The following is a 25,253-nucleotide window of genomic DNA, read 5'->3' as shown; positions in this document are numbered from 1 at the left end:
GAGATTCAGACCACTGCGCAAAGTCTTCTCCAGCACATCCCAAAGATTCTCAATTGGGTTCAGGTCTGGACTCTGTGGGGGCCAATCCATGTGTGAAAATGATGTCTCATGCTCCCTGAACCACTCTTTCACAATTTGAGCCCGATGGATCCTGGCATTGTCATCTTGGAACGTGCCCGTGCCATCAGGGAAGAAAAAATCCATTGATGGAATAACCTGGTCCTTCAGTATATTCAGGTAGTCAGCTGACCTCATTCTTTGGGCACGTTGATGAACCTAGACCAGACCAACTGCAGCAACCCCAGATCATAGCACTGCCCCCACAGACTTGTGACCTTTTTTTTGGCCGTGATTAAACGCCATATTATGTTCAAACCACATCCAGCATTATTTCTGAAACTCTTCTCAGTGTTTACCACTAGAACAGAGACATTATATGTATTATATAAACAACAACTCTAAGTCCCTCCTGCAGACATCCTGCTGAACACACACACACACACAGAGGTGCTGCGGAGGGGATTCAGCCGTTCTCTTTATACATTTATGGATTCAACTTCGCGACAATATATTGCAGACAATAGGTTGTGACGTGTCACGTGGGCAGGACATTGCCAGGAGTTCAAAGTAAAGCCAGCCCACATTTCTGATATGACGTCATATTGGCAGCAAATCTGGATCAGCTCGTTTGTACCACCGTTTTTAGAGATGTGGGTAAGGAGGAAAGGAGAGAGGGTTGCATTTTCTTTGTGAGTCTCCTCATACACCGGTGACAGATATTTATGTGTAACAGACATCAAAAAGTGAATTGTGTATAATAGGGGACCTTTAAGTACCAGATCTGAGTGCTTAGCTTCTTCCATCTCTGCACACCTGACTTGGTAACGTTACTAACTGGGGCAACAGAGCTACGAGTTATGGCGCTCGAAAACTGTGCATTTCTCCATCTGAATATGATGCCTTCAGGCCAGATGTCTGGACAGATTGCTTATGTTTCTGCGATTATACGAATAGCAAATGAACACTTTCTACGTTGAGGTTTGTAGAGTGTAAGTATACTTTTGCGCGAAAGAGAAAATGTGCTTGGATGTCAAAATGTCCCTCCCCATAATAAATAACAAACAAACCCTATAACTTTACAGTAATCCATGAGATTACAAATATATTATTGTAATGACAAATGCAACAACCTATTCTAGTGTTACCCAGTGGTGTAAAGTAACTAAGTAGATTTACTCAAGTACTGTCCTTCAGTACAGTTTTGAAAGACTTGTACTTTACTTGAGTATTTCAATGTTTTGGTACTTTGTACTTCAACTCAACTACAATTCAGAGGAAAATGGTGTACTTCTACTCCGTTACATTTATTGAATACCTTTAGTTACTCGCGATGACTCCAAGGTTTGCGAATTGTTACTAAATGCCGCCTGTTTGACTTGGAAAAGCTACTCATATGCTAAGTGATGGCCCAACTGCTCCCTAGTATTCAAACGTTTGTTGTACTTTCAGAAATGTCAGTCATTTCTACCAGATGTTGCTTTGTTGTACGTGTGTTTTCTTCTTCAATTTGAGCCGAAATAGCTCAGTTGGGAGAGCGTTAGACTGAAGATCTAAAGGTCCCTCGTTCGATCCCTGGTTTCGGCAGCAGGAAGATTAATTTGGTGGACAAGTTTTTCTATGGCTAAAAATAATGATGTGTTGTCAAAAAGCAAGTGTTCTACCAAATACCTAAATGCAGCTTGTTTGACCTGGGTAGCAGGTAGCTAACTGTGTCAGACAATTTTCTCACTGGTTATGCTTGTTGACTACAAGGTTGAGAATTCGTACAGCATTGGCCCAAAAATGTTAGAGCTGAAAGAAGACAGTCCCGAATAACTTCGTTTTAAGTTGTACATCTCAACATTTCTTACATTTACTTCGTGAACTGCAGTTAAGCTAATCAGCTGCTAAGTGAATGTTCAATTGCTTCCTAGCATTTAAAGGTTGTTGTACTTTCTGAAAAGTCAGGCATTTCTACCAGATGTTGGTTTGTTGTACTTATGTTTTATTCTTCAGTTTGAGCCGAAATAGCTCAGTTGGGAGAGCGTTAGACTGAAGATCTAAAGGTCCCTGGTTTGATCCCTGGTTTCGGCAGCGGGAAAATTACTTTGGTGTTCAAAATTTTCAATGGCAATGACTCCAAGGTTTGCCAATTGTTACTAAATGCCGCCTGTTTGACTTAGAAAAACTACTCATATGCTAAGTGATGGCCCAACTGCTCCTTAGTATTTAAACGTTTGTTGTACGTTCAGAAATGTCAGTCATTTCTGCCAGATGTTGCTTTGTTGTACATGTGTTTTTTGCTTGGATTTGAGCCGAAATAGCTCAGTTGGGAGAGCGTTAGACTGAAGATCTAAAGGTCCCTGGTTCGATCCCTGGTTTCGGCAGCAGGAAATTACTTTGGTGTTCAAAATTTCAATGGCAATGACTCCAAGTTTGCCAATTGTTACTAAATGCCGCCTGTTTGACTTAGAAAAACTACTCATATGCTAAGTGATGGCCCAACTGCTCCCTAGTATTAAACGTTTTTGTACGTTCAGAAATGTCAGTCATTTCTGCCAGATGTTGCTTTGTTGTACATGTGTTTTCTGCTTGGATTTGAGCCGAAATAGCTCAGTTGGGAGAGCGTTAGACTGAAGATCTAAAGGTCCCTGGTTCGATCCCTGGTTTCGGCAGCAGGAAGATTATGTGGTGTTCAAAATTCTCAATGGCAAAGACTCAAAGCTTTGCCAATTGTTACTAAATGCCGATTGTTTGACTTGGAAAAGCTACTCATATGCTAAGTGATGGCCCAACTGCTCCCTAGTATTTAAACGTTTTATTGTACGTTCAGAAATGTCAGTCATTTCTACCAGATGTTGCTTTGTTGTACGTGTGTTTTCTTCTTCAATTTGAGCCGAAATAGCTCAGTTGGGAGAGCGTTAGACTGAAGATCTAAAGGTCCCTGGTTCGATCCCTGGTTTCGGCAGCAGGAAGATTAATTTGGTGGACAAGTTTCTCTATGGCTAAAAATAATGATGTGTTTAAGGTTGTCAAAAAGCAAGTGTTCTACCAAATACCTAAATGCAGCTTGTTTGACCTGGGTAGCAGGTAGCTAACTGTGTCGGAAAATCTTCTCACTGGTTATGCTTGTTGACTACAAGGTTGTGAATTCGTACAGCATTGGCCCAAAAATGTTAGAGCTGAAAGAATACAGTCCCGAATGACTTACTTTTAAGTTGTACATCTCAACATTTCTTACATTTGCTTCGTGAACTGCAGGTAAACTACTCAGCTGCTAAGTGAAGGCTCAACTGCTTCCTAGTATATAAAGGTTGTTGTACTTTCTGAAAAGTCAGTAATTTCTACCAGATGTTGCTTTGTTGTACGTGTGTTTTCTTCTTCGATTTGAGCCGAAATAGCTCAGTTGGGAGAGCGTTAGACTGAAGATCTAAAGGTCCCTGGTTCGATCCCTGGTTTCGGCAGCAGGAAGATTACTTTGGTGTTCAAAATTCTCAATGGCAAAGACTCCAAGCTTTGCCAATTGTTACTAAATGCCGATTGTTTGACTTGGAAAAGCTACTCATATGAAATGAATGTTCATATGCTTCCTAGTATTTAAAAGCTTGATGTACTTTCTGAAAAGTAAGGCATTTCTACCAGATGTTGCTTTGTTGTACTTGTGTTGTCTTCTTCGATTTGAGCCGAAATAGCTCAGTTGGGAGAGCGTTAGACTGAAGATCTAAATGTCCCTGGTTCGATCCCTGGTTTCGGCAGCAGGAAGCTTAGTATGGTGGACAAGTTTAAATATGGCGATGACACCAAGGTTTGCCAATTGTTACTAAAAGCCGCTTGTTTGACTTGGAAAAGCAACACATATGCTAAGTGATGGCCCAACTGCTCCTTAGTATTCAAACGTTTGTTGTACGTTCAGAAAAGTCAGTCATTTCTGCCAGATGTTGCTTTGTTGTACGTGTGTTTTCTGCTTGGATTTGAGCCGAAATAGCTCAGTTGGGAGAGCGTTAGACTGAAGATCTAAAGGTCCCTGGTTCGATCCCTGGTTTCGGCAGCAGGAAAATTACTTTGGTGTTCAAAATTTTCAATGGCAATGACTCCAAGGTTTGCCAATTGTTACTAAATCCCGCCTGTTTGACTTAGAAAAACTACTCATATGCTAAGCGATGGCCCAACTGCTCCTTAGTATTTAAACGTTTGTAGTACGTTCAGAAATGTCAGTCATTTCTGCCAGATGTTGCTTCATGACTGAAGAGGGACCGACCTGTGACAAGGACAGTGCAGCGTTGGTCCGAGCAGTCTGACTCTGCTCTCCGCCACTGCTTTGGCATCACGGAGTGGTGTGTGTTTGAGGAGGACGATACATCGGCAAATGCATCGATGACGTCGTGCCGCGGATTACTGTACGGACATTCCCAAATGAGAAGCCCTGGATAAACGGCGAGGTCCCAGCTAAACTTAAAGCACGGGCCATCGCGCACAGCGGCGGTGATTTGGATGAGTACAGGAATTCCAGGTATGCACTCCGGAGAGCTATTAGCAGTGCGAAAAGACAATACAGGGACAAGGTGGAGTCGAACTACAAGGGCTCCAACGCCAGAAATATGTGGTCTGGACTAAAAACAATAACAGACTACAAAAGGACAACGAGTGGTGCTGAGGAAGTGTCTGCATCTCTCCCAGATGAACTGAACACATTTTATGCACGCTTTGAGAAGCCCCCGGCTGTGGAGGCACCAAAGGCCCAGGATCCCTGCTCACTGGTTTTAACCAGTGCAGATGTGTGTAGATCTCTGAAAAGAATCAACGCACACAGGGCTCCAGGACCTGATGGCATCCCTGGCCGTGCTCTCAAGGTGTGTGCAGTTCAGCTGGCAGATGTGTTCACAGACATTTTCAATAGGTCACTGCTCCAGTCTGTAGTCCCCACATGCTTTAAAGAGTCCATCATTGTCCCTGTCCCCAAAAAGACAAAACCCATCTGCCTCAATGACTACCGCCCAGTTGCACTCACCTCCATCATCATGAAGTGCTTTGAGCGGTTAGTCAAAACTTTTATCACCTCCTCCCTCCCTGACTCACTGGACCCCCTGCAGTTTGCCTACAGAGCAAACAGGTCCACGGATGATGCCATCTCCCTCACCCTCCACACTGCCCTCTCCCACCTGGACCAGAGGAACACTTATGTGAGAATGCTGTTCATTGACTACAGTTCAGCATTCAACACCATTGTGCCCTCCAAGCTCATCATTAAGCTCAGGGACCTTGGGCTCAACAGCGCCCTCTGTGACTGGATCATGAGCTTCCTGACGGGCAGATCCCAGGCAGTGCAGATGGGGAACATCACATCCTCCACCTTGACCCTCAACACCGGAGCCCCTCAGGGTTGTGTGCTCAGCCCTCTCCTCTACTCCCTGTTCACGCACGACTGCGTGGCCACACACAGCTCCAACACCATCATCAAGTTTGCTGACGACACGACCGTCATCGGCCTGATCACAGACGGCGACGAGACGGCGTACAGAGAGGAGGTCAGAGCCCTGACATCTTGGTGCCAGGACAACAACCTCCATCTCAACGTCAGCAAAACAAAGGAGCTGATTGTGGACTACAGGAAGAGGCAGAGAGAAGCACACACACCCATCACCATCGACGGGACTCCTGTGGAGAGAGTCAGCAGCTTCAGGTTCCTCGGGGTTAACATCAGTGAGGACCTGACATGGACACATCACACCAGGGTCATATCCAAGACGGCTCGACAGCGGCTCTTCTTCCTCCGCAGGCTGCGGAAGTTCAACATGGACTCCAGGATACTCTGCAACTTCTACAGGTGCACCATCGAGAGTATCCTGACTGGCTGCATCACCGCCTGGTATGGCAGTTGCACCGCCCTCAACCGTAAGACTCTACAGAGGGTGGTGAAAACTGCTCAGCACATCACCAGGACGGAGTTGCCATCCATGGAGGACCTCTACACCCAGCGGTGTAGGAAGAAGGCCGGTAGGATATTAAAGGACCCCCATCACCCCAGCAACCATCTGTTCTGTCTGCTGCCGTCTGGCAGACGGTACCGCAGCATCCGGACCAAGACCACCAGACTCAGAGACAGTTTTATACCACAGGCTATAAGACTACTGAACTCCTGAGCTGTGTGAATGTCTACTCACATCTGTTTATAGTACACACATACATATATATATATATTATACACATCTGCCATACATATCTGTTTATAGTACACATATCTATATATTATACATATCTGCCATATACATCTGTTATACATAATATATGCATCTGTCCATACCTCCTCATTCAACAGTGTAAAGTATTTAAATACTTTCAATGTATTCCACATATGTATATATTTCACATCCTCAAATCTGTATTGTTGATATTGTAAATATTCTTCTCTCTTTTTCACTATTTTATTTATCTTTTGCACCATGTATGTTGAGTTGTTGGAGGAGCACGCGACATAAGATTTTCATTGCCAACATATACGCTGTATCTGCTGTGCATATGACAAATAAAACCTTGAAACCTTGAAACCTTGAAATGTGTTTTCTGCTTGGATTTGAGCCGAAATAGCTCAGTTGGGAGAGCGTTAGACTGAAGATCTAAAGGTCCCTGGTTCGATCCCTGGTTTCGGCAGCAGGAAGATTACTTTGGTGTTCAAAATTCTCAATGGCAAAGACTCCAAGCTTTGCCAATTGTTACTAAATGCCGATTGTTTGACTTAGAAAAACTACTCATATGCTAAGTGATGGCCCAACTGCTCCCTAGTATTCAAACGTTTGTTGTACGTTCAGAAATGTCAGTCATTTCTGCCAGATGTTGCTTTGTTGTACATGTGTTTTCTGCTTGGATTTGAGCCGAAATAGCTCAGTTGGGAGAGCGTTAGACTGAAGATCTAAAGGTCCCTGGTTCGATCCCTGGTTTCGGCAGCAGGAAGATTACTTTGGTGTTCAAAATTTTCAATGGCAATGACTCCAAGGTTTGCCAATTGTTACTAAATGCCGCCTGTTTGACTTAGAAAAACTACTCATATGCTAAGTGATGGCCCAACTGCTCCCTAGTATTCAAACGTTTGTTGTACGTTCAGAAATGTCAGTCATTTCTGCCAGATGTTGCTTTGTTGTACATGTGTTTTCTGCTTGGATTTGAGCCGAAATAGCTCAGTTGGGAGAGCGTTAGACTGAAGATCTAAAGGTCCCTGGTTCGATCCCTGGTTTCGGCAGCAGGAAGATTAATTTGGTGGACAAGTTTCTCTATGGCTAAAAATAATGATGTGTTTAAGGTTGTCAAAAAGCAAGTGTTCTACTAAATACCTAAATGCAGCTTGTTTGACCTGGGTAGCAGGTAGCTAACTGTGTCGGAAAATCTTCTCACTGGTTATGCTTGTTGACTACAAGGTTGTGAATTCGTACAGCATTGGCCCAAAAATGTTAGAGCTGAAAGAAGACAGTCCCGAATGAATTCGTTTTAAGTTGTACATCTCAACATTTCTTACATTTGCTTCGTGAACTGCAGTTAAGCTACTCAGCTGCTAAGTGAATGTTCAATTGCTTCCTAGTATTTAAAAGCTTGATGTACTTTCTGAAAAGTAAGGCATTTCTACCAGATGTTGCTTTGTTGTACGTTTGTTTTCTTCTTCGATTTGAGCCGAAATAGCTCAGTTGGGAGAGCGTTAGACTGAAGATCTAAAGGTCCCTGGTTCGATCCCTGGTTTCGGCAGCAGGAAGATTAATTTGGTGGACACGTTTCTTTATGGCGATGACTCCAAGGTTTGCCAATTGTTACTAAATGCCGCTTGTTTGACTTGGAAAAGCTACACATATGCTAAGTGATGGCCCAACTGCTCCTTAGTATTTAAACGTTTGTTGTACGTTCAGAAATGTCAGTCATTTCTGCTAGATGTTGCTTTATTGTACATGTGTTTTCTGCTTGGATTTGAGCCGAAATAGCTCAGTTGGGAGAGCGTTAGACTGAAGATCTAAAGGTCCCTGGTTCGATCCCTGGTTTCGGCAGCAGGAAGATTACTTTGTTGTTCAAAATTCTCAATGGCAAAGACTCCAAGCTTTGCCAATTGTTACTAAATGCCGATTGTTTGACTTGGAAAAGCTACTCATATGCTAAGTGATGGCCCAACTGCTCCCTAGTATTTAAACGTTTTATTGTACGTTCAGAAATGTCAGTCATTTCTACCAGATGTTGCTTTGTTGTACGTGTGTTTTCTTCTTCAATTTGAGCCGAAATAGCTCAGTTGGGAGAGCGTTAGACTGAAGATCTAAAGGTCCCTGGTTCGATCCCTGGTTTCGGCAGCAGGAAGATTAATATGGTGGACAAGTTTCTATATGGCGATGACTCCAAGGTTTGCCAATTGTTACTAAATGCCGCCTGTTTGACTTAGAAAAACTACTCATATGCTAAGTGATGGCCCAACTGCTCCTTAGTATTTAAACGTTTGTTGTAAGTTCAGAAATGTCAGTCATTTCTGCCAGATGTTGCTTTGTTGTACATGTGTTTTCCGCTTGGATTTGAGCCGAAATAGCTCAGTTGGGAGAGCGTTAGACTGAAGATCTAAAGGTCCCTGGTTTCGGCAGCAGGAAGATTAATATGGTGGACAAGTTTCTATATGGCGATGACTCCAAGGTTTGCCAATTGTTACTAAATGCCGCCTGTTTGACTTAGAAAAACTACTCATATGCTAAGTGATGGCCCAACTGCTCCCTAGTATTTAAACGTTTTATTGTACGTTCAGAAATGTCAGTCATTTCTACCAGATGTTGCTTTGTTGTACGTGTGTTTTCTTCTTCAATTTGAGCCGAAATAGCTCAGTTGGGAGAGCGTTAGACTGAAGATCTAAAGGTCCCTGGTTCGATCCCTGGTTTCGGCAGCAGGAAGATTAATTTGGTGGACAAGTTTCTCTATGGCTAAAAATAATGATGTGTTTAAGGTTGTCAAAAAGCAAGTGTTCTACCAAATACCTAAATGCAGCTTGTTTGACCTGGGTAGAAGGTAGCTAACTGTGTCGGAAAATCTTCTCACTGGTTATGCTTGTTGACTACAAGGTTGTGAATTCGTACAGCATTGGCCCAAAAATGTTAGAGCTGAAAGAAGACAGTCCCGAATGATTTACTTTTAAGTTGTACATCTCAACATTTCTTACATTTGCTTCGTGAACTGCAGGTAAACTACTCAGCTGCTAAGTGAAGGCTCAACTGCTTCCTAGTATTTAAAGGTTGTTGTACTTTCTGAAAAGTCAGTAATTTCTACCAGATGTTGCTTTGTTGTACGTGTGTTTTCTTCTTCGATTTGAGCCGAAATAGCTCAGTTGGGAGAGCGTTAGACTGAAGATCTAAAGGTCCCTGGTTCGATCCCTGGTTTCGGCAGCAGGAAGATTAATTTGGTGGACAAGTTTCTCTATGGCTAAAAATAATGATGTGTTTAAGGTTGTCAAAAAGCAAGTGTTCTACCAAATACCTAAATGCAGCTTGTTTGACCTGGGTAGCAGGTAGCTAACTGTGTCGGAAAATCTTCTCACTGGTTATGCTTGTTGACTACAAGGTTGTGAATTCGTACAGCATTGGCCCAAAAATGTTAGAGCTGAAAGAAGACAGTCCCGAATGACTTACTTTTAAGTTGTACATCTCAACATTTCTTACATTTGCTTCGTGAACTGCAGGTAAACTACTCAGCTGCTAAGTGAAGGCTCAACTGCTTCCTAGTATTTAAAGGTTGTTGTACTTTCTGAAAAGTCAGTAATTTCTACCAGATATTGCTTTGTTGTACGTGTGTTTTCTTCGTCAATTTGAGCCGAAATAGCTCAGTTGGGAGAGCGTTAGACTGAAGATCTAAAGGTCGCTGGTTCGATCCCTGGTTTCGGCAGCAGGAAGATTAATTTGGAGGACAAGTTTCTCTATGGCTAAAAAGTAATAATGTGTCTGAGGTTGTCCACTTGCAAGTGTTCTACCAAATACCTAAATGCAGCTTGTTTGACCTGGGTAGCAGGTAACTAACTGTGTCGGAAAATCTTCTCACTGGTTATGCTTGTTGACTACAAGGTTGTGAATTCGTACAGCATTGGCCCAAAAATGTTAGAGCTGAAAGAGGACAGTCCCGAATGAATTCGTTTTAAGTTGTACATCTCAACATTTCTTACATTTGCTTCGTGAACTGCAGTTAAGCTACTCAGCTGCTAAATGAATGTTCAATTGCTTCCTAGTATTTAAACGTTTTATTGTATGTTCAGAAATGTCAGTCATTTCTACCAGATGTTGCTTTGTTGTACGTGTGTTTTCTTCTTCAATTTGAGCCGAAATAGCTCAGTTGGGAGAGCGTTAGACTGAAGATCTAAAGGTCCCTGGTTCGATCCCTGGTTTCGGCAGCAGGAAGATTAATTTGGTCGACAAGTTTCTCTATGGCTAAAAATAATGGTGTGTTTAAGGTTGTCAAAAAGCAAGTGTTCTACCAAATACCTAAATGCAGCTTGTTTGACCTGGGTAGCAGGTAGCTAACTGTGTCGGAAAATCTTCTCACTGGTTATGCTTGTTGACTACAAGGTTGTGAATTCGTAGAGCATTGGCCCAAAAATGTTAGAGCTGAAAGAAGACAGTCCCGAATGACTTACTTTTAAGTTGTACATCTCAACCTTTCTTACATTTGCTTCGTGAACTGCAGTTAAGCTACTCAGCTGCTAAGTGAATGTTCAATTGCTTCCTAGTATTTAAAAGCTTGTTGTACTTTCTGAAAAGTCAGGCATTTCTACCAGATGTTGGTTTGTTGTACTTGTGTTGTCTTCTTCGATTTGAGCCGAAATAGCTCAGTTGGGAGAGCGTTAGACTGAAGATCTAAAGGTCCCTGGTTCGATCCCTGGTTTAGGCAGCAGGAAGATTAATTTGGTGGACAAGTTTCTATATGGCGATGACTCCAAGGTTTGCCAATTGTTACTAAATGCCGCTTGTTTGACTTGGAAAAGCTACACATATGCTAAGTGATGGCCCAACTGCTCCTTAGTATTTAAACGTTTGTTGTACGTTCAGAAATGTCAGTCATTTCTGCCAGATGTTGCTTTGTTGTACATGCGTTTTCTGCTTGGATTTGAGCCGAAATAGCTCAGTTGGGAGAGCGTTAGACTGAAGATCTAAAGGTCCCTGGTTCGATCCCTGGTTTCGGCAGCAGGAAGATTAATTTGGTGGACAAGTTTCTATATGGCTAAAAATAATAATGTGTCTAAGGTTGTCAAAAAGCAAGTGTTCTACCAAATACCTAAATGCAGCTTGTTTGACCTGGGTAGCAGGTAACTAACTGTGTCGGAAAATCTTCTCACTGGTTATGCTTGTTGACTACAAGGTTGTGAATTCGTACAGCATTGGCCCAAAAATGTTAGAGCTGAAAGAAGACAGTCCCGAATGAATTCGTTTTAAGTTGTACATCTCAACATTTCTTACATTTGCTTCGTGAACTGCAGTTAAGCTACTCAGCTGCTAAATGAATGTTCAATTGCTTCCTAGTATTTAAAAGCTTGATGTACTTTCTGAAAAGTAAGGCATTTCTACCAGATGTTGCTTTGTTGTACGTGTGTTTTCTTCTTCGATTTGAGCCGAAATAGCTCAGTTGGGAGAGCGTTAGACTGAAGATCTAAAGGTCCCTGGTTCGATCCCTGGTTTAGGCAGCAGGAAGATTAATTTGGTGGACAAGTTTCTATATGGCGATGACTCCAAGGTTTGCCAATTGTTACTAAATGCTGATTGTTTGACTTGGAAAAGCTACACATATGCTAAGTGATGGCCCAACTGCTCCTTAGTATTTAAACGTTTGTTGTACGTTCAGAAATGTCAGTCATTTCTGCCAGATGTTGCTTTGTTGTACATGCGTTTTCTGCTTGGATTTGAGCCGAAATAGCTCAGTTGGGAGAGCGTTAGACTGAAGATCTAAAGGTCCCTGGTTCGATCCCTGTTTTCGGCAGCAGGAAGATTACTTTGGTGTTCAAAATTCTCAATGGCAAAGACTCCAAGCTTTGCCAATTGTTACTAAATGCCGATTGTTTGACTTGGAAAAGCTACTCATATGCTAAGTGATGGCCCAACTGCTCCCTAGTATTTAAACGTTTGTTGTACGTTCAGAAATGTCAGTCATTTCTACCAGATGTTGCTTTGTTGTACGTGTGTTTTCTTCTTCAATTTGAGCCGAAATAGCTCAGTTGGGAGAGCGTTAGACTGAAGATCTAAAGGTCCCTGGTTCGATCCCTGGTTTCGGCAGCAGGAAGATTAATTTGGTGGACAAGTTTCTCTATGGCTAAAAATAATGATGTGTTTAAGGTTGTCAAAAAGCAAGTGTTCTACCAAATACCTAAATGCAGCTTGTTTGACCTGGGTAGCAGGTAACTAACTATGTCGGACAATCTTCTCACTGGTTATGCTTGTTGACTACAAGGTTGTGAATTCGTACAGCATTGGCCCAAAAATGTTAGAGCTGAAAGAAGACAGTCCCGAATGACTTACTTTTAAGTTGTACATCTCAAAATTTCTTACATTTGCTTCGTGAACTGCAGGTAAACTACTCAGCTGCTAAGTGAAGGCTCAACTGCTTCCTAGTATTTAAAGGTTGTTGTACTTTCTGAAAAGTCAGTAATTTCTACCAGATGTTGCTTTGTTGTACTTGTGTTTTCTTCTTCGATTTGAGCCGAAATAGCTCAGTTGGGAGAGCGTTAGACTGAAGATCTAAAGGTCCCTGGTTCGATCCCTGGTTTCGGCAGCAGGAAAATTACTTTGGAGGACAAGTTTCTATATGGCTAAAATTAATGATGTGTCTAAGGTTGTCCACTTGCAAGTGTTCTACCAAATACCTAAATGCAGCTTGTTTGACCTGGGTAGCAGGTAGCTAACTGTGTCAGACCGAAGTTGTTCTGGAAAACCGTGCGACACCTCAGGAGGCGGAAGCAGGGAACCATCCAATCTGTGTACAGTAAGGATGGGAGGCTGTTGAACTCAACTGATAGGGTGTTAGGGCGGTGGAAGGAACTCCTGAACCCGACAATTTTCGTTCCTACCCTCACCTATGGTCATGAAGGATGGGTCATGACCGAAAGAATGAGATCGCGGATACAAGCGGCCAAAATGGGATTCGCCGGCCTGGGATCGCCTTGGAATCCCCCAGTCAGAGCTGGCTGATGTGGCCAGGGAAAGAGAAGTTTGGGGCTCTCTGCTGGAGCTGTTACCTCTGCAACCCTGACGGATAAGCGGGAGAAGATGGATGGATGGATGGATGGATTTGAGCTGAAATAGCTCAGTTGGGAGAGCATTAGACTGAAGATCTAAAGGTCCCTGGTTCAATCCCTGGTTTTGGCAGCAGGAGTATCAAGTTGCTCAATGGTTAAAAATGATGACTCAGAGGTAGTAGTACAGTATCCTGACAAGCTTGAGTCAGTGCAGGAAGAGACTAGATTGCGGAGACTGCAACATCCTCTGCATTTATTTTATTACATAAATGTGTGACCATTCTGGCAAACGTCCTTGTTGGAGTTTACCTCATTTCTGTAAATATGTGTCCATAAATGTGTGAAGTAAATCAGACTTATGTCCACCGAGTTATATTAATTTACATTTTACATTGATGTTACATAACATTAGATTAAATGTACTGTTGTTGAAGCGTTTATCCAAAGCAACTTACAATTGTTAATAACTTCAAACTCAAAATTGCAAGAATCCTGCAGGTACATGAGATCCAAATAAGCAAAACTATTGACCTACGTACATTCTTTTTTTTTTGGGCAAGGTGAAGTGAAAAACCAGGTGTGTTTTCAGTCTGCTACAGAAGATGCATAGATTTTTAGTCACTCTGACTCCATTTTGGAGCCAGGATATCAAATAGTCGTTTTTTTGTTGAGGTGTAACTGGGACCACCTTCCAACAAAGGAGTAGTTCTGAATCTAGGATGGGCCGCAAAAGTTAACGCACATTGTGCTCAACATGTACCTGGTTCTTTTTTTTAAGTTACAATAATTGAATAGATACCACAGACATACAATTATAAAAAAATGATGACACCCAAAATAAATAGGAGTTTGGTACTGTAGCCAGAAACATGACATAGCTCTGTTTGTGCTGGATACCATCACATTAACCGAAAAGCCAGGGTTGTGTCTCTGTGAATGTTTTTAGACTAGTTTGATATGATGTCTTAATGATATGTTCAATATAAAATTCTGACTGGACACATTGAGCATCGTGTAAATGGAAGGAATTTTATGAAGTGACAGAATCATCACATTATTTTGCATTTCAGCTCCAATATCCAGCGTTATATTAAGCTTGGTGATGCTAGCTTCCAATCTTAGCTCTGACTGGGACATTTTGACATGGTGTTAATGTGGAAATGTGGAAACTGTCAACAAAACTGTCAGTGTAAACTGAACTAGTGATAATGATGAGTGTAAAAACCACCGGTGTGTGTTGATGTGAGTCAGACCCTGCTCACCAGACCCAGAGCCAGCTTTATGAGTTGTCAAACTTTGTGCTGCAATGACAATATCGACACATATCAACATTGGAACATTTGCTGAGTGGGACCTATAAACATCTTCAGAATCCAATTAAAAGTATAATGTGCTGAAACGATGAGTACATTTCCACAAGTCAGAGACTACATACACTCCAGCACATGCACATTGCTCTGCATCAGCCAATCGGCTTGCTCCACCCTCACTGCGAGTTGCACTCAGGAATCCCCCATCAACAAAAACAGGCCTGGTTACGATCCTGGCTCAAAAATGGTGAAACAAGCTCCCCATTGATAATCATGACAGCAAAAAGTCCACACATTTTCCATGGCACAATATAACATACCTGTTTATACTACACCTTTGCCAACAAAAACAAATTTGTCTTCAAGCACTTAGAACTGTTTGGCTTAAATTGAAGCCAATGCAGTAGCTCTGCACCAACAATGGTTTTGCTTAAAGATAGGTAATGTACATGCAGGATTCTTATTTCTTAGTTTGTTTCAAAACAGTAGAATGCACTTATTGTAAGTCGCTTTGGATAGAACTGTCACCTAAAGGAAATATGATTTAATGTTATGTAAAGGAAAAATTGCTCCAAATCCTAAAAACTTTTAAGGGAAACTCTGTTGCCCAGATCTCCGTTAATCTGTCCTTCTTCCAGTCTTTTTCCCTGGGTCGGGAAGAATGTAATTAAGGGGCTCCTGCCAGCAGTCTCTACTGTTCATGAAGAAGGTGATGTTTAGGGTTTGATTGCAGGGGCTCATCCTCTGGCTGCAACATTTTAAAGATGGGTGAGATGGAGTTGTATCCTGTATCCTCCCTCCTGGGACACCAATGAGGTTCTCAAAGCTCTTTGTCCATTCTAACCTTCTGATTCTTCTTTGGAAGACAGCTTTTTTTGTGTGGCTGTTTTCATCCAAACAGGTAGACGGGTTTAGCGCTATCTCTACAGATACTACATGTCAAAGGTAGGCTGCAGCATCTAGGCTTCTTGATAGTTGGTATGTAATGTCATTGACAATGAAGACTTCCACCTGGCAAAAAATCTAGGTATGCGGGTTACCTCTAAACAAACACTTTTGTGGACTATTTATTTACCACTACAACATCTGTTGTACTGGCAGTGATTGTAACAAAAAAAAAAACACAGGGATGAATCATTGAAGGTTTTACGCGAGATTGCTTGGACATTGAGAGAGGTGTCAACCTTGGCGACCTTATCTTCAGGGCTAGTGATGGTGGGACTGTAGCTGCCTACGATGGAAGTCACAGGGTTCTAGTTAATTTCAGGAACTCTGAAATGAGAGAAGATCTTTTCATCTTTGATAAGGTTTTTCAAGTTTTTTATCCTTCATCAAGCAATGACTTTATAGCCAAGATATAAACTGAGCTTTTCTCATGAAGGGATCAGCGCTCCTGCATGCATAACGCATCGATTTTGTTGTATTCAATTTTGTTGAAGGTGCTGAAAAGAAAAATAATTTGGTGCTAAGATTTTCACGATTAAGAACAGTCCGCCCTGAAGGGTTTGGGCTGTTCCATCATGAGTCTCTGTGGAAGACACTTTCTTTGATCCAGGATCCAGTATAATACAATCTTCAACTGTGGTGTTGTAATCTGTTGTACATGTCATGTTTTGGATTGCCAAAATAATGACATGACACTCCACATCAATGTTTGTGGTAGTAATCCTCTTCTGAGACTTAATTATCCTAGCTATTGATCGTCAATAAAAGTTGTCTCTCCCTTGCACTCTCACCTCCTGGCATTTCTCTCTTCCAAAAGAGAGACTTCAAGACGTGTGACAGACCTCTGTCTGAGACCAGCCAATGTTCCAGACAGTGACAAAGAAAAAAGCAGAAAGAAGCTCTAGTTTCTGCTGGTTGTAGAACACTAAGCTTATTTGTCACAGGGCTAGTAGTAAGCATGGAAGGGAACTGAAAGCTATTCCTGTCTACTGCCATTCCCGGTCCTTGCTGTAAAGTAGGCAGATCCCTTGTTCTCTGTGACCAAAAAAAGGAAATTGTGAAAAGTTGATGTGAACGAATTAGTGTTCAGCATGCAATAGAGTTGAGTTGTAGAACATGCTCAGCATTAACAGGTGTGTTGGATCAGTGTGTCTATGTGTTTCCCAACAGTGATGTGAGAGGACATCCATACACTAAGCAAAGAAGAGTTTTAAGACTGAAAAGGTTAGAAAAACAGATATGGGAAGACAGAGAGGGAATGACAAATGTAAAGTTAACCTAGTCAACCTTTCTATGAGGCTCTCAAGTGTCTGACTCCTAATGACTGCCAGTTTCAGAGCCCAGGGAACCAACCCAAAACTCTCGGGTGTCTGACTGAGAAGAGATAGAGACGAGGTCTGCAAGCGCCTCCAGTTTCCAGAACGCTCTTCCTTCCTGCATGCTTGTTACTGAGAGCGTTAGATCTAACAACTCGTTCTCCTGACAGTCTGTCGTTCCTTTTCCAAGCATTCATGCTATTTAAGACACATAACATCTCATATTGGTATATTATAAATCAACATGCATAAACTGGTTTTCTGGCTGACCTTTGTGACATGTATTCATGTGTTTGTGTGAGAAACAGCGATAAGAGTACCGTGTGCATGACTATCAGAACAACAATGAGTTTCGATGAGAGAAACATCTTTAGGGAGTGTGAGGAGAGGAAAGGAAAAGCCATTGGGAACTACACTGATTTCAGTCAGTTGTGACACGATCAGAATTCTACTGAGTACTCTTATTTAAATGAAGGACAAGTCAGATGGGGCTCTCTGCAGCATACATTTTAGGTTCTGTATTCAAAAGACGTGACATTCCCGATGGGTCTGCTCTAGGCACAGTTGTTGAGGAATATTTTACCAAGGATTGTTACAACTCTTCCTTTAACACTTCAAATACATATACGTGTATATATACTGTATAAATATTTTGACCTAAGGCGCAGCTGGAGTGTGAGCATCTCCTAGTTAGGGCTGAGTTTTAATTATATAATCAGTGTTGGGAGACGTAATCTATTACTTAAGTAAAAGTACAAATACTATGGTCTTAAAATACTCCACTACAAGAAATAGTCCCGATTAGGTAAAAGTACAAAAGTATTAGGAATATAATAGACTTAAAGTGCAAATAGTAAAAGTACAATACTGCAAATTGACCCATACCAGAAGTATATAAAGTACAGAAAAATTATCAGCTGAATGTACTTAACGTTATGTCAAGTAGAAGTACTCGATAGGCAGAATGGATCTTTATAGACTTATTTCCATACATTTATTATGGTTCATATTTTATCCCGTTTTTGTACATATAAGATAATTTTGGTGTCGTAAGTGATGAGGTGGGGCCTCCATGGATCTGACTTGTTTATCCAGCACATCCCACATATGCTCGAAGGATTGAGATCTCGGGAATTTGGAGGCCAAGTCAAACACTTTGAACTAGTTGTCGTGTTGCTCAAACCATTCCTGAAGCACTTCGGTTTTCTTTGGTCAGTGAAGTAAAATACAGTAATACGTGAAGAAATGCACCCCAGTTGTCCATCAGTTCTTCAGGTAGTTAGCTATCCTGGGGCCCATATCATGTTTAGTTTCAAGCCTTATTAATGTTTTATACAACATGAGAACAGTTTGTCAGGACATTCTATATGCACACACTTTTAGAAAACTACAGCTTTTGTAATTATTTGACCATCCTGCCATGTTCTGTATGACTGGTGGAGGGCTAATGTAATGTGGTGACACACTTGTGCAATAAAATCAATTTACTTAAAATAAATAAATAAAAAAACAAGGTCATAATAACTTGTGCAAAGTGCAAATCTTCATTGGCAACGGAACATACAATATCTTTGTAACACCAACGTTGTTTAAAAAAAGTCTCCGATATGTTTATAAAAATGATGTTCTAGCCAGAGTCTGGCTCTGATGTTGCACAGCAAGATCGCTTTTGCTTCTTGTCCTTTTCTGTTTTCCACTCTGTTTTTCCTACTTGCTTCACCACAGAGGTAGTTTAGGAGCTGCCACTTCTCCCTCCCATCTTTCTATATGGAGCTCCCATGATAAACACGCTCTCGGTAAAAGCTATACTAAAAAGACTAAAACCCGATGTTAAAAGAGAGAAGAAACCCGTGAGTCTCTGGCACTCTGTAAAAACATGGAAAACAGTCTCTCTAAAACTACAAAATGGACAGTTGTTAATAATGTTAGGGAATATTTTGTGTAAACTTGTAATTTGCATCTCTTCTCTCTGTCCTCCTCTGACCTGGCTCTACGGCCTTGCAGGTGCTGTTATCTTCATTAAGGAGGGGCAGCCTGGGCTTCTGAAGCCTTGTTGTTCCCACAGTGGGTACAAGCTCATGATGACCTAAGATTGGCTTTATTGTTTAGGGACAGCTAGCGCCAGTTTATCTGGCCCACCATGCCCCCACTGAAACACCTTACATTTGATCAAATTGAGCTGAGTGAACTTGCTGACACACTGTGGTTTATTGAGAGTTCATGTTTGTTTGTCTGATTGTTTGTATTGGGGGTCTATGTTGGTTTGTCTAACTGCCGTCTCGTGCATGACTTGTAACCACTAATAATAAATCAGTCCAGATGTAAGAAGAAAATTAGATTAAATTGCTCTGAGAATCAGTTTTAAGATGTTGACTTTAAAGCCTTGTGAGGCCCCGTCCTAAGTTATGTTTGTGACTTTTTGTAAAGAACTGTGACCCGTCCTGCACCCTGAGGGCCTCAGAGGCAAATGAGGAGACCAGGGTTGCAAAATCTGTCATATGTCAATTTTATATTATTTTATTTTCCACTTGTTCTTAGTCTATATATTGTGTGGTAATAATGATAGACTTTATGTATTGAACAGATTCCAAAGCTGACAGAACTAGATTCAGACAGAATAGGAATCAGTGTAGACACATTTTGCCCTGTTGCTGCAAAATGTAAACTTTGTTGATTATCTGTTCCAACTGGCCACTGGAATCAGATAATTAATATAAGTTAAAGTTCAATTAGTTTGAATATAGTTTAACATTCTATATTAAAATGCTTGAAATTGTTTCTCATATCAACACATTTGGTCGCCTTAGACTTAAATGTAATTCAGAGAGTTAATTATAATTCATCATTCAGAATACTTTAACCAATCTTAGAAAAAAGAAAATAACTAAAGCTGTAAGCTCCCTGGTGAAAGCAAGGATCAATATATATACTTCAAAATGTGTGTTTTTTGAGTGCAACATTTTAACAGTAGATCTAAATAAACGGCACCATATCAACAATTTATAACAAATAAAATAAAGTCACTAAGTGTAGGAAAAGCACTTTATCAATCTTATGTCAGTGTTATTATTGTCATTAAATGAATTGACTAATTCTTGAAAAAGTCTAATCTTGCAATCTCTTAAAAATAAGTAATTAAAGGATAAAGGTAAATATATTTTTGTTATCCAATGGCCTCTCCACAGGCCTAAACTTTTTATGAATCTTCCAAATCATAACAGCCAGAGATCATTATCACTTTGTGTAGCGAGCCAAATACTTGTATATGTTCTACTTAAACCAAATCTAATTCTAATAAAGAGAGTAATGTCAAATGTAATTCATTATTTTACAGTCATGTTAAAAATTGTACATTTTCCAAATCCATGTTCCTTTTGGTTTAGTCTAAGCATCAAAGTGTTTCGCATAACAGGCACTTCACGTTCTCATAGCCGTCCCTAAACAATAAAGCCAATCTTAGGTCAGCATGAGCTTGTACTTTGGGTTTGTATGTGTAGTTGATCAATTATATTTTATATTTAACCGATATATCGCCAAAGTTCCTTTTTCAGGCTTTAACTTTATACTATAGCTTTTTTCACATAACTTTAAATTAGATAGTGTTAGCAACCTACCAAGATAGCTAGTTCACAAGCTAATAATGTACAGACAAACATACAAACACAATTTCATAAGGTTCATAAGACACAGTATACAACTAAATCAAAAACTTCTTACATGTGGCCTTGCTGTGACATTTTGGTGTTGCTGTTCATTCGACATTGTCTGATGTTGTGTCAGCTGGGATTGCTAGAGAAGGATGAGTCAAACTTTCCTTAGTCACACAACAGCCGGTGTCTCAAGATAAGAATAAATAAAATGTTAATCCTACAACCCTATAATACAGATAACTAACAAGGTATTTCTGAAATATGATTCAATAATAACATTTAAAAAGTTGAATTCCAACAATTCAACATGAAACTAGCTAAAATTATGCTAAGGGTTGTTAGCTGTTAGCTTAAACGATTACAGACCTTGCCATCTCTTGCGGCACTGTTAGCCCTACATTTCTAGGTGCAGGAGGCTCTGTCTCTGTCGGCCTTCCTGAGCCGCTTGCAGCCATAGTGTTAGGCAGCAAAGACACCAGGTTTCTGGCTGCTGACTCAACTGCACCATCGCCCTAAATCAATTCAGAATGGAACATTAACATGATCATATTTTCAGTAAAAATTACAACAATTCGACATGAAACTAGCGCTAAAATCATGCTAAGGGTTGTTAGCTGTTAGCTTAAACTAGCCATATAGCTGTGACTTTTATTCTGCACTGTAACTTTCATTCATGTATTTTATACCTGTGGTGCGTATTTCATTATCTTTGCTCTTAAATGACTGTTTTTAAATGCCTTTGTATAATGTCGTGTAGAATGAGTGTGATATACATTAGCTGTGACCTAGTAGCTGTATCAATGTCTGCATGTAATTAACAACTGACTGTCTCATCAAACAAACAAAGTACAATTAAAAACAACAAAATGTATTGTCCCTTGAACTATACAGATATACAGTATAATACTGTAGATGTGTTTAATGTTCCCCTCGGGCTGCATTTTAAATTAAAAATATAAATTAAATAAAATAGCTTTTGAAAATGTGTGCATCTTAAAAGAGCTTAATTTAGAAAGATTAATTAAAGAGCAGCAGCAGCTTGAGTTTCCCTTTCTCTTTGTTAACTTTCACATCTTAACAGTTTCAGCCAATTATAGAACATATCAGTCTGAACACATCATAACAATGGAACAGTTTTAAGGTTTGTCTTTCTGTCCCTCTTATATCCCACTCCCTCACTGCCTGTCTTTAGTTCAGTGAGAGGACTGAGCTCTAGCCTGTCCATTCTCATACACATGTGAAGGTGCTCATTGGTGCTCCACTCACCGCCTTCTCTCTCTGTTTCCCACTAACTCGGCTCTCCCCTCACTCTTCTCTCCGTCTTCTCTCTCCCGCTAACTCGTCTCTCCTCTCACTCGTCGCTCTGCCTTCTCTCTCTGTCTCCCGCTAACTCATCTCTCCACTCACTCTTCTCTTCACCTTCTCTCTCTGTTTCCCACTAGCTCGTCTCTCCACTCACTCTTCTCTTCGCCTTCTCTCTCTGTCTCCTGCTAACTTGTCTCTCCCCTCACTCTTCTCTCCGTTTTCGCTCTCCCGCTAACTCGTCTCTCCGTCTTCTCCGTCTCCCGCTAACTCGTCTCTCCCCTCACTCGTCTCTCCGTCTTCTCCGTCTCCCGATAACTCGTCTCTCCCATCACTCGTCTCTCCGTCTTCTCTGTCTCTCCGCCTTCTCTCTCTGTCTCCCGCTAACTTGTCTCGTCTTCTTGTGTTTATCTCCCTGTATCGCTCTCTTTCTCCCCTTGTTGGCGCCGGTTAAAATGGAATTGCCCCGTCAAAATAAAAATCCCTTATTACAGTTTTTCTCGATTGCTAAGACACAAAACCCAGTACTCTAAACCAAATGACCAGTTGCCTAAACACATTTAGTAAAACTACCCCCCATTTGCCACAACCAAAAACACAATTCACCTGTAGACACTGTTCACAAAACCCATCCCCTTTTTCTCAAAACTCTAAACACATTTTGCCTTGCTAAAACACATTTAGCATATATCTCTGCTCAAATATGCATTGTGAAGCTCATGTGATGCAAAATGCCACACACAGTCAGCAAAACCTGAACACAATGAACACACCTGGTGTAATTCAGTAAACACAACGACTCATAATTGAAAACACCTATTGCAAATGATGTGACCACACCTATATAAGTCAGTTTGCTGAAGGTTCCAAACAAAAATGGATGATCAAGGAAGAAGAAGAGGAGTTCGTGCCAGAGGAGGGAGAGGAGTTTTTGTCAGAGGAGGGAGAGGAGCAGGCCAAGGAGGGAGAGGAGCAGGTCAAGGAGGTAGAGGAGCGGGCCAAGGAGGGAGAGGAGCAGGTCAAGGAGGTAGAGGAGCGGGCCAAGGAGGGAGAGGAGCAGGTCAAGGAGGTAGAGGAGCGGGCCAAGGAGGGAGAGGAGCAGGTCAAGGAGGTAGAGGAGCGGGCCAAGGAGGGAGAGGAGCAGGTCAAGGAGGTAGAGGAGCGGGCCAAGGAGGGAGAGGAGCAGGTCAAGGAGGTAGAGGAGCGGGCCAAGGAGGGAGAGGAGCAGGTCAAGGAGGTAGAGGAGCAGGCCAAGGAGGGAGAGGAGAAGGAGGGCGAGCAAGACAACGCATCTTCATCACAGATGAAATGAGAGCAACGGTCATTGACCACGTCATTGTCCACGGCATGACAATGACCGAAGCTGGACAACGAGTCCAACCAAACCTAAGCCGATTCTCAGTGGCCACCATTATTCGGGCCTTCAGAGAACACAACAGGTACTGTATGTACTATTTTTTTAGTCACTACACTAGATGTTTACAGTATACAGTAGTATAGTGGAGTGCACCTACATACAGACAAGTGCAATAATGGTTACAGTAAAAGTGTGTACTGCAAGGACCATTTCTGACCAAATGACTGTTTCTCTAGAGTTGAAAGATTGCCATATGCAGGTGGGAGGGCTTCCAGATTCACACCAGCCCAAGAGGTCGTCATTGTGGATATGGTTCGGGAGAACAATGTGCTGAGACTACGGGAGATACGGGAGAGGATCATTGGTGACAATATGAACTTTCCGAACATTGACGATGTTAGCCTGACAACCATAGACAGAGTCCTCAAGCGCCAGAGAGTACGCATGAAGCAGGCCTATAGGGTACCCTTTGAGCGCAACTCTGACAGAATAAAGCACCTCCGTCACCAGTATGTGCAAGTAAGTACAGTAAAATCTATGTACACGGTGGCCTACAGTACTTACATGTAACATACAATACTATACTATCGTACTGTAATGTGCTGTATTGACTGTCTTTCTGAACACCTGAAAACGCTATTTGTTTCCACAGAGGATCTTCGAGTTGGAGTCCATGGCCAGACCCCATGAATTTATATTTGTGGATGAGGCTGGCTTCAACCTCACAAAAAGGAGGAGGAGAGGCCGTAACATCATAGGACAGAGAGCTATCGTTGATGTGCCCGGCCAACGTGGAGGAAACATCACCCTCTGCGCTGCCATGAGTTCTAGAGGGCTTCTCCACCGGCATGCTGAACTTGGTGCCTACAACACTGAGCGTCTCCTCACCTTCCTAGGAGAGCTCAGAGAAGTTTTGCATGACCATGACCACCCGAACGACCAGCAGAATCCTGGGCCGGCTGATCTTCCCATATATGTCATCTTCTGGGACAATGTTAGTTTCCATCGCAGCATCCAGGTCAGAGAGTGGTTTAACATCAACCAGCAATTTATTAATGTGTGTCTGCCACCCTACTCTCCATTCCTAAACCCAATAGAAGAGTTCTTCTCATCATGGCGGTGGAAGGTCTATGACCGCCAACCGTACACCAGAGAGAACCTTCTCAGGGCTATGGACCTGGCCTGTGATGATGTGGCTGTGGAGGCGTTCCAAGGCTGGGTGCGGCATGCCAGGGCATTCTTCCCACGATGTTTGGCTATGGACAATATTGCCTGTGACGTGGATGAGGTACTGTGGCCCGACCCAGTCCGACGACGTGATGCCGCCCAATGATTGCAGTGTCAACATACTGTGTCAATTTACATGTACAACGTAGGCCTAATAAAAGAGATCGCACCCTGAACATTGTGTTTTCAATTGTTACTGTACTTTATCTATTGTGTGTAATGGATCCTCCATGGAGTTTACAGTACTCATTTTCTGCATTACGTTGTGATATTACTGCATTTTATGTATTATTCATTATTCCTATGAAATGCACAAATCTATAGTAAATGCCCAATACATATTTGAGAATAAATAAGGGTTGCTCAAATGCATCCTGGCAGTTGTGAAACTGTAAAAAAAGAAGTCTCACACTGAAAATGGTGTTTTCAATTTTTTGGGTAACGTGGTTAATGATGCTCAGTAGTGTTTACATTTTTGCAGGCCTTGAGTGGTATTGTGGTGTCAAAGTTTGCTTTTGAGCATATGAGCCACTGTTTAGGTGTGATGGGTTGGTTTTGAGCATATGAGCAACTGTTTTGGTGTGATGGGTTGGTTTTGAGCATATGAGCAACTGTTTTGGTGTGATGGGTTGGTTTTGAAAAGAGACTGTGAGGTTGTGTGTACGTAGCTTTAGAAAAGTGTTTTGTGTTTAGAGTTTTGTGAAAAGTGAGGGCAGTATCACAAAATGTGTTTAAGCAATAGAGAAAAACTGTAATGTATTGATTATAGGTCCGGGTCCGTATAGGTCGGCGTCAGGGTCCGGACCCGGACTGCAGTCCGCCTGTTGGTGAACTATGCTTTAAAGCATGATTTAGGTGGGTTCCCAGATGTTAGAGCATAATTAAACATTT

The 25,253-nt window shown here is 41.7% G+C and overlaps 1 protein-coding gene and 19 non-coding genes across 22 annotated transcripts; all 20 read left to right on the top strand.

Moving 5' to 3' along the window:
* The first annotated feature begins 2,060 nt into the window (after nucleotides 1-2,060).
* On the top strand, nucleotides 2,061-2,133 carry trnaf-gaa (transfer RNA phenylalanine (anticodon GAA)). Its single transcript has one exon. It is a non-coding gene; the product is annotated as a tRNA-Phe (tRNA).
* Nucleotides 2,134-2,353: 220 nt separating this feature from the next.
* On the top strand, nucleotides 2,354-2,426 carry trnaf-gaa (transfer RNA phenylalanine (anticodon GAA)). The gene has a single exon. It is a non-coding gene; the product is annotated as a tRNA-Phe (tRNA).
* A 215-nt stretch (nucleotides 2,427-2,641) lies between these two features.
* trnaf-gaa (transfer RNA phenylalanine (anticodon GAA)) lies at nucleotides 2,642-2,714 on the top strand. The gene has a single exon. It is a non-coding gene; the product is annotated as a tRNA-Phe (tRNA).
* A 220-nt stretch (nucleotides 2,715-2,934) lies between these two features.
* Nucleotides 2,935-3,007, top strand: trnaf-gaa (transfer RNA phenylalanine (anticodon GAA)). The gene has a single exon. It is a non-coding gene; the product is annotated as a tRNA-Phe (tRNA).
* Nucleotides 3,008-3,430: 423 nt separating this feature from the next.
* On the top strand, nucleotides 3,431-3,503 carry trnaf-gaa (transfer RNA phenylalanine (anticodon GAA)). The gene has a single exon. It is a non-coding gene; the product is annotated as a tRNA-Phe (tRNA).
* Nucleotides 3,504-3,721: 218 nt separating this feature from the next.
* Nucleotides 3,722-3,794, top strand: trnaf-gaa (transfer RNA phenylalanine (anticodon GAA)). Its single transcript has one exon. It is a non-coding gene; the product is annotated as a tRNA-Phe (tRNA).
* Nucleotides 3,795-4,014: 220 nt separating this feature from the next.
* trnaf-gaa (transfer RNA phenylalanine (anticodon GAA)) lies at nucleotides 4,015-4,087 on the top strand. Its single transcript has one exon. It is a non-coding gene; the product is annotated as a tRNA-Phe (tRNA).
* Nucleotides 4,088-6,614: 2,527 nt separating this feature from the next.
* trnaf-gaa (transfer RNA phenylalanine (anticodon GAA)) lies at nucleotides 6,615-6,687 on the top strand. The gene has a single exon. It is a non-coding gene; the product is annotated as a tRNA-Phe (tRNA).
* Nucleotides 6,688-6,907: 220 nt separating this feature from the next.
* Nucleotides 6,908-6,980, top strand: trnaf-gaa (transfer RNA phenylalanine (anticodon GAA)). Its single transcript has one exon. It is a non-coding gene; the product is annotated as a tRNA-Phe (tRNA).
* Nucleotides 6,981-7,200: 220 nt separating this feature from the next.
* trnaf-gaa (transfer RNA phenylalanine (anticodon GAA)) lies at nucleotides 7,201-7,273 on the top strand. Its single transcript has one exon. It is a non-coding gene; the product is annotated as a tRNA-Phe (tRNA).
* Nucleotides 7,274-7,697: 424 nt separating this feature from the next.
* trnaf-gaa (transfer RNA phenylalanine (anticodon GAA)) lies at nucleotides 7,698-7,770 on the top strand. The gene has a single exon. It is a non-coding gene; the product is annotated as a tRNA-Phe (tRNA).
* Nucleotides 7,771-7,990: 220 nt separating this feature from the next.
* On the top strand, nucleotides 7,991-8,063 carry trnaf-gaa (transfer RNA phenylalanine (anticodon GAA)). Its single transcript has one exon. It is a non-coding gene; the product is annotated as a tRNA-Phe (tRNA).
* Nucleotides 8,064-8,284: 221 nt separating this feature from the next.
* On the top strand, nucleotides 8,285-8,357 carry trnaf-gaa (transfer RNA phenylalanine (anticodon GAA)). Its single transcript has one exon. It is a non-coding gene; the product is annotated as a tRNA-Phe (tRNA).
* A 502-nt stretch (nucleotides 8,358-8,859) lies between these two features.
* Nucleotides 8,860-8,932, top strand: trnaf-gaa (transfer RNA phenylalanine (anticodon GAA)). The gene has a single exon. It is a non-coding gene; the product is annotated as a tRNA-Phe (tRNA).
* A 423-nt stretch (nucleotides 8,933-9,355) lies between these two features.
* On the top strand, nucleotides 9,356-9,428 carry trnaf-gaa (transfer RNA phenylalanine (anticodon GAA)). The gene has a single exon. It is a non-coding gene; the product is annotated as a tRNA-Phe (tRNA).
* Nucleotides 9,429-10,350: 922 nt separating this feature from the next.
* Nucleotides 10,351-10,423, top strand: trnaf-gaa (transfer RNA phenylalanine (anticodon GAA)). Its single transcript has one exon. It is a non-coding gene; the product is annotated as a tRNA-Phe (tRNA).
* Nucleotides 10,424-11,140: 717 nt separating this feature from the next.
* On the top strand, nucleotides 11,141-11,213 carry trnaf-gaa (transfer RNA phenylalanine (anticodon GAA)). The gene has a single exon. It is a non-coding gene; the product is annotated as a tRNA-Phe (tRNA).
* A 1,010-nt stretch (nucleotides 11,214-12,223) lies between these two features.
* Nucleotides 12,224-12,296, top strand: trnaf-gaa (transfer RNA phenylalanine (anticodon GAA)). The gene has a single exon. It is a non-coding gene; the product is annotated as a tRNA-Phe (tRNA).
* Nucleotides 12,297-12,719: 423 nt separating this feature from the next.
* trnaf-gaa (transfer RNA phenylalanine (anticodon GAA)) lies at nucleotides 12,720-12,792 on the top strand. Its single transcript has one exon. It is a non-coding gene; the product is annotated as a tRNA-Phe (tRNA).
* A 9,481-nt stretch (nucleotides 12,793-22,273) lies between these two features.
* LOC134874541 (golgin subfamily A member 6-like protein 26) lies at nucleotides 22,274-24,538 on the top strand. 3 transcript variants are annotated; one of them, XM_063898585.1, is made up of 4 exons: nucleotides 22,274-23,217; nucleotides 23,372-23,654; nucleotides 23,788-24,129; nucleotides 24,233-24,538. In XM_063898585.1, exons 1-4 carry the CDS (start codon nucleotides 22,655-22,657, stop codon nucleotides 24,509-24,511), a joined length of 1,467 nt encoding a protein of 488 aa, XP_063754655.1. In that variant the 5' UTR covers nucleotides 22,274-22,654; the 3' UTR covers nucleotides 24,512-24,538. The 3 variants fall into 3 exon arrangements, with proteins under 3 accessions (XP_063754655.1, XP_063754671.1, XP_063754663.1); XM_063898601.1 differs by having other exon boundaries at nucleotides 23,788-24,538; XM_063898593.1 differs by having other exon boundaries at nucleotides 22,274-23,654; nucleotides 23,788-24,538.
* The last annotated feature ends 715 nt before the right edge of the window (nucleotides 24,539-25,253 follow it).

This window comes from Eleginops maclovinus, chromosome 2, assembly GCF_036324505.1.
Source record: "Eleginops maclovinus isolate JMC-PN-2008 ecotype Puerto Natales chromosome 2, JC_Emac_rtc_rv5, whole genome shotgun sequence".
NCBI lineage: Eukaryota > Metazoa > Chordata > Actinopteri > Perciformes > Eleginopidae > Eleginops > Eleginops maclovinus.
This window is presented reverse-complemented; position numbering and strand designations above follow the sequence as displayed.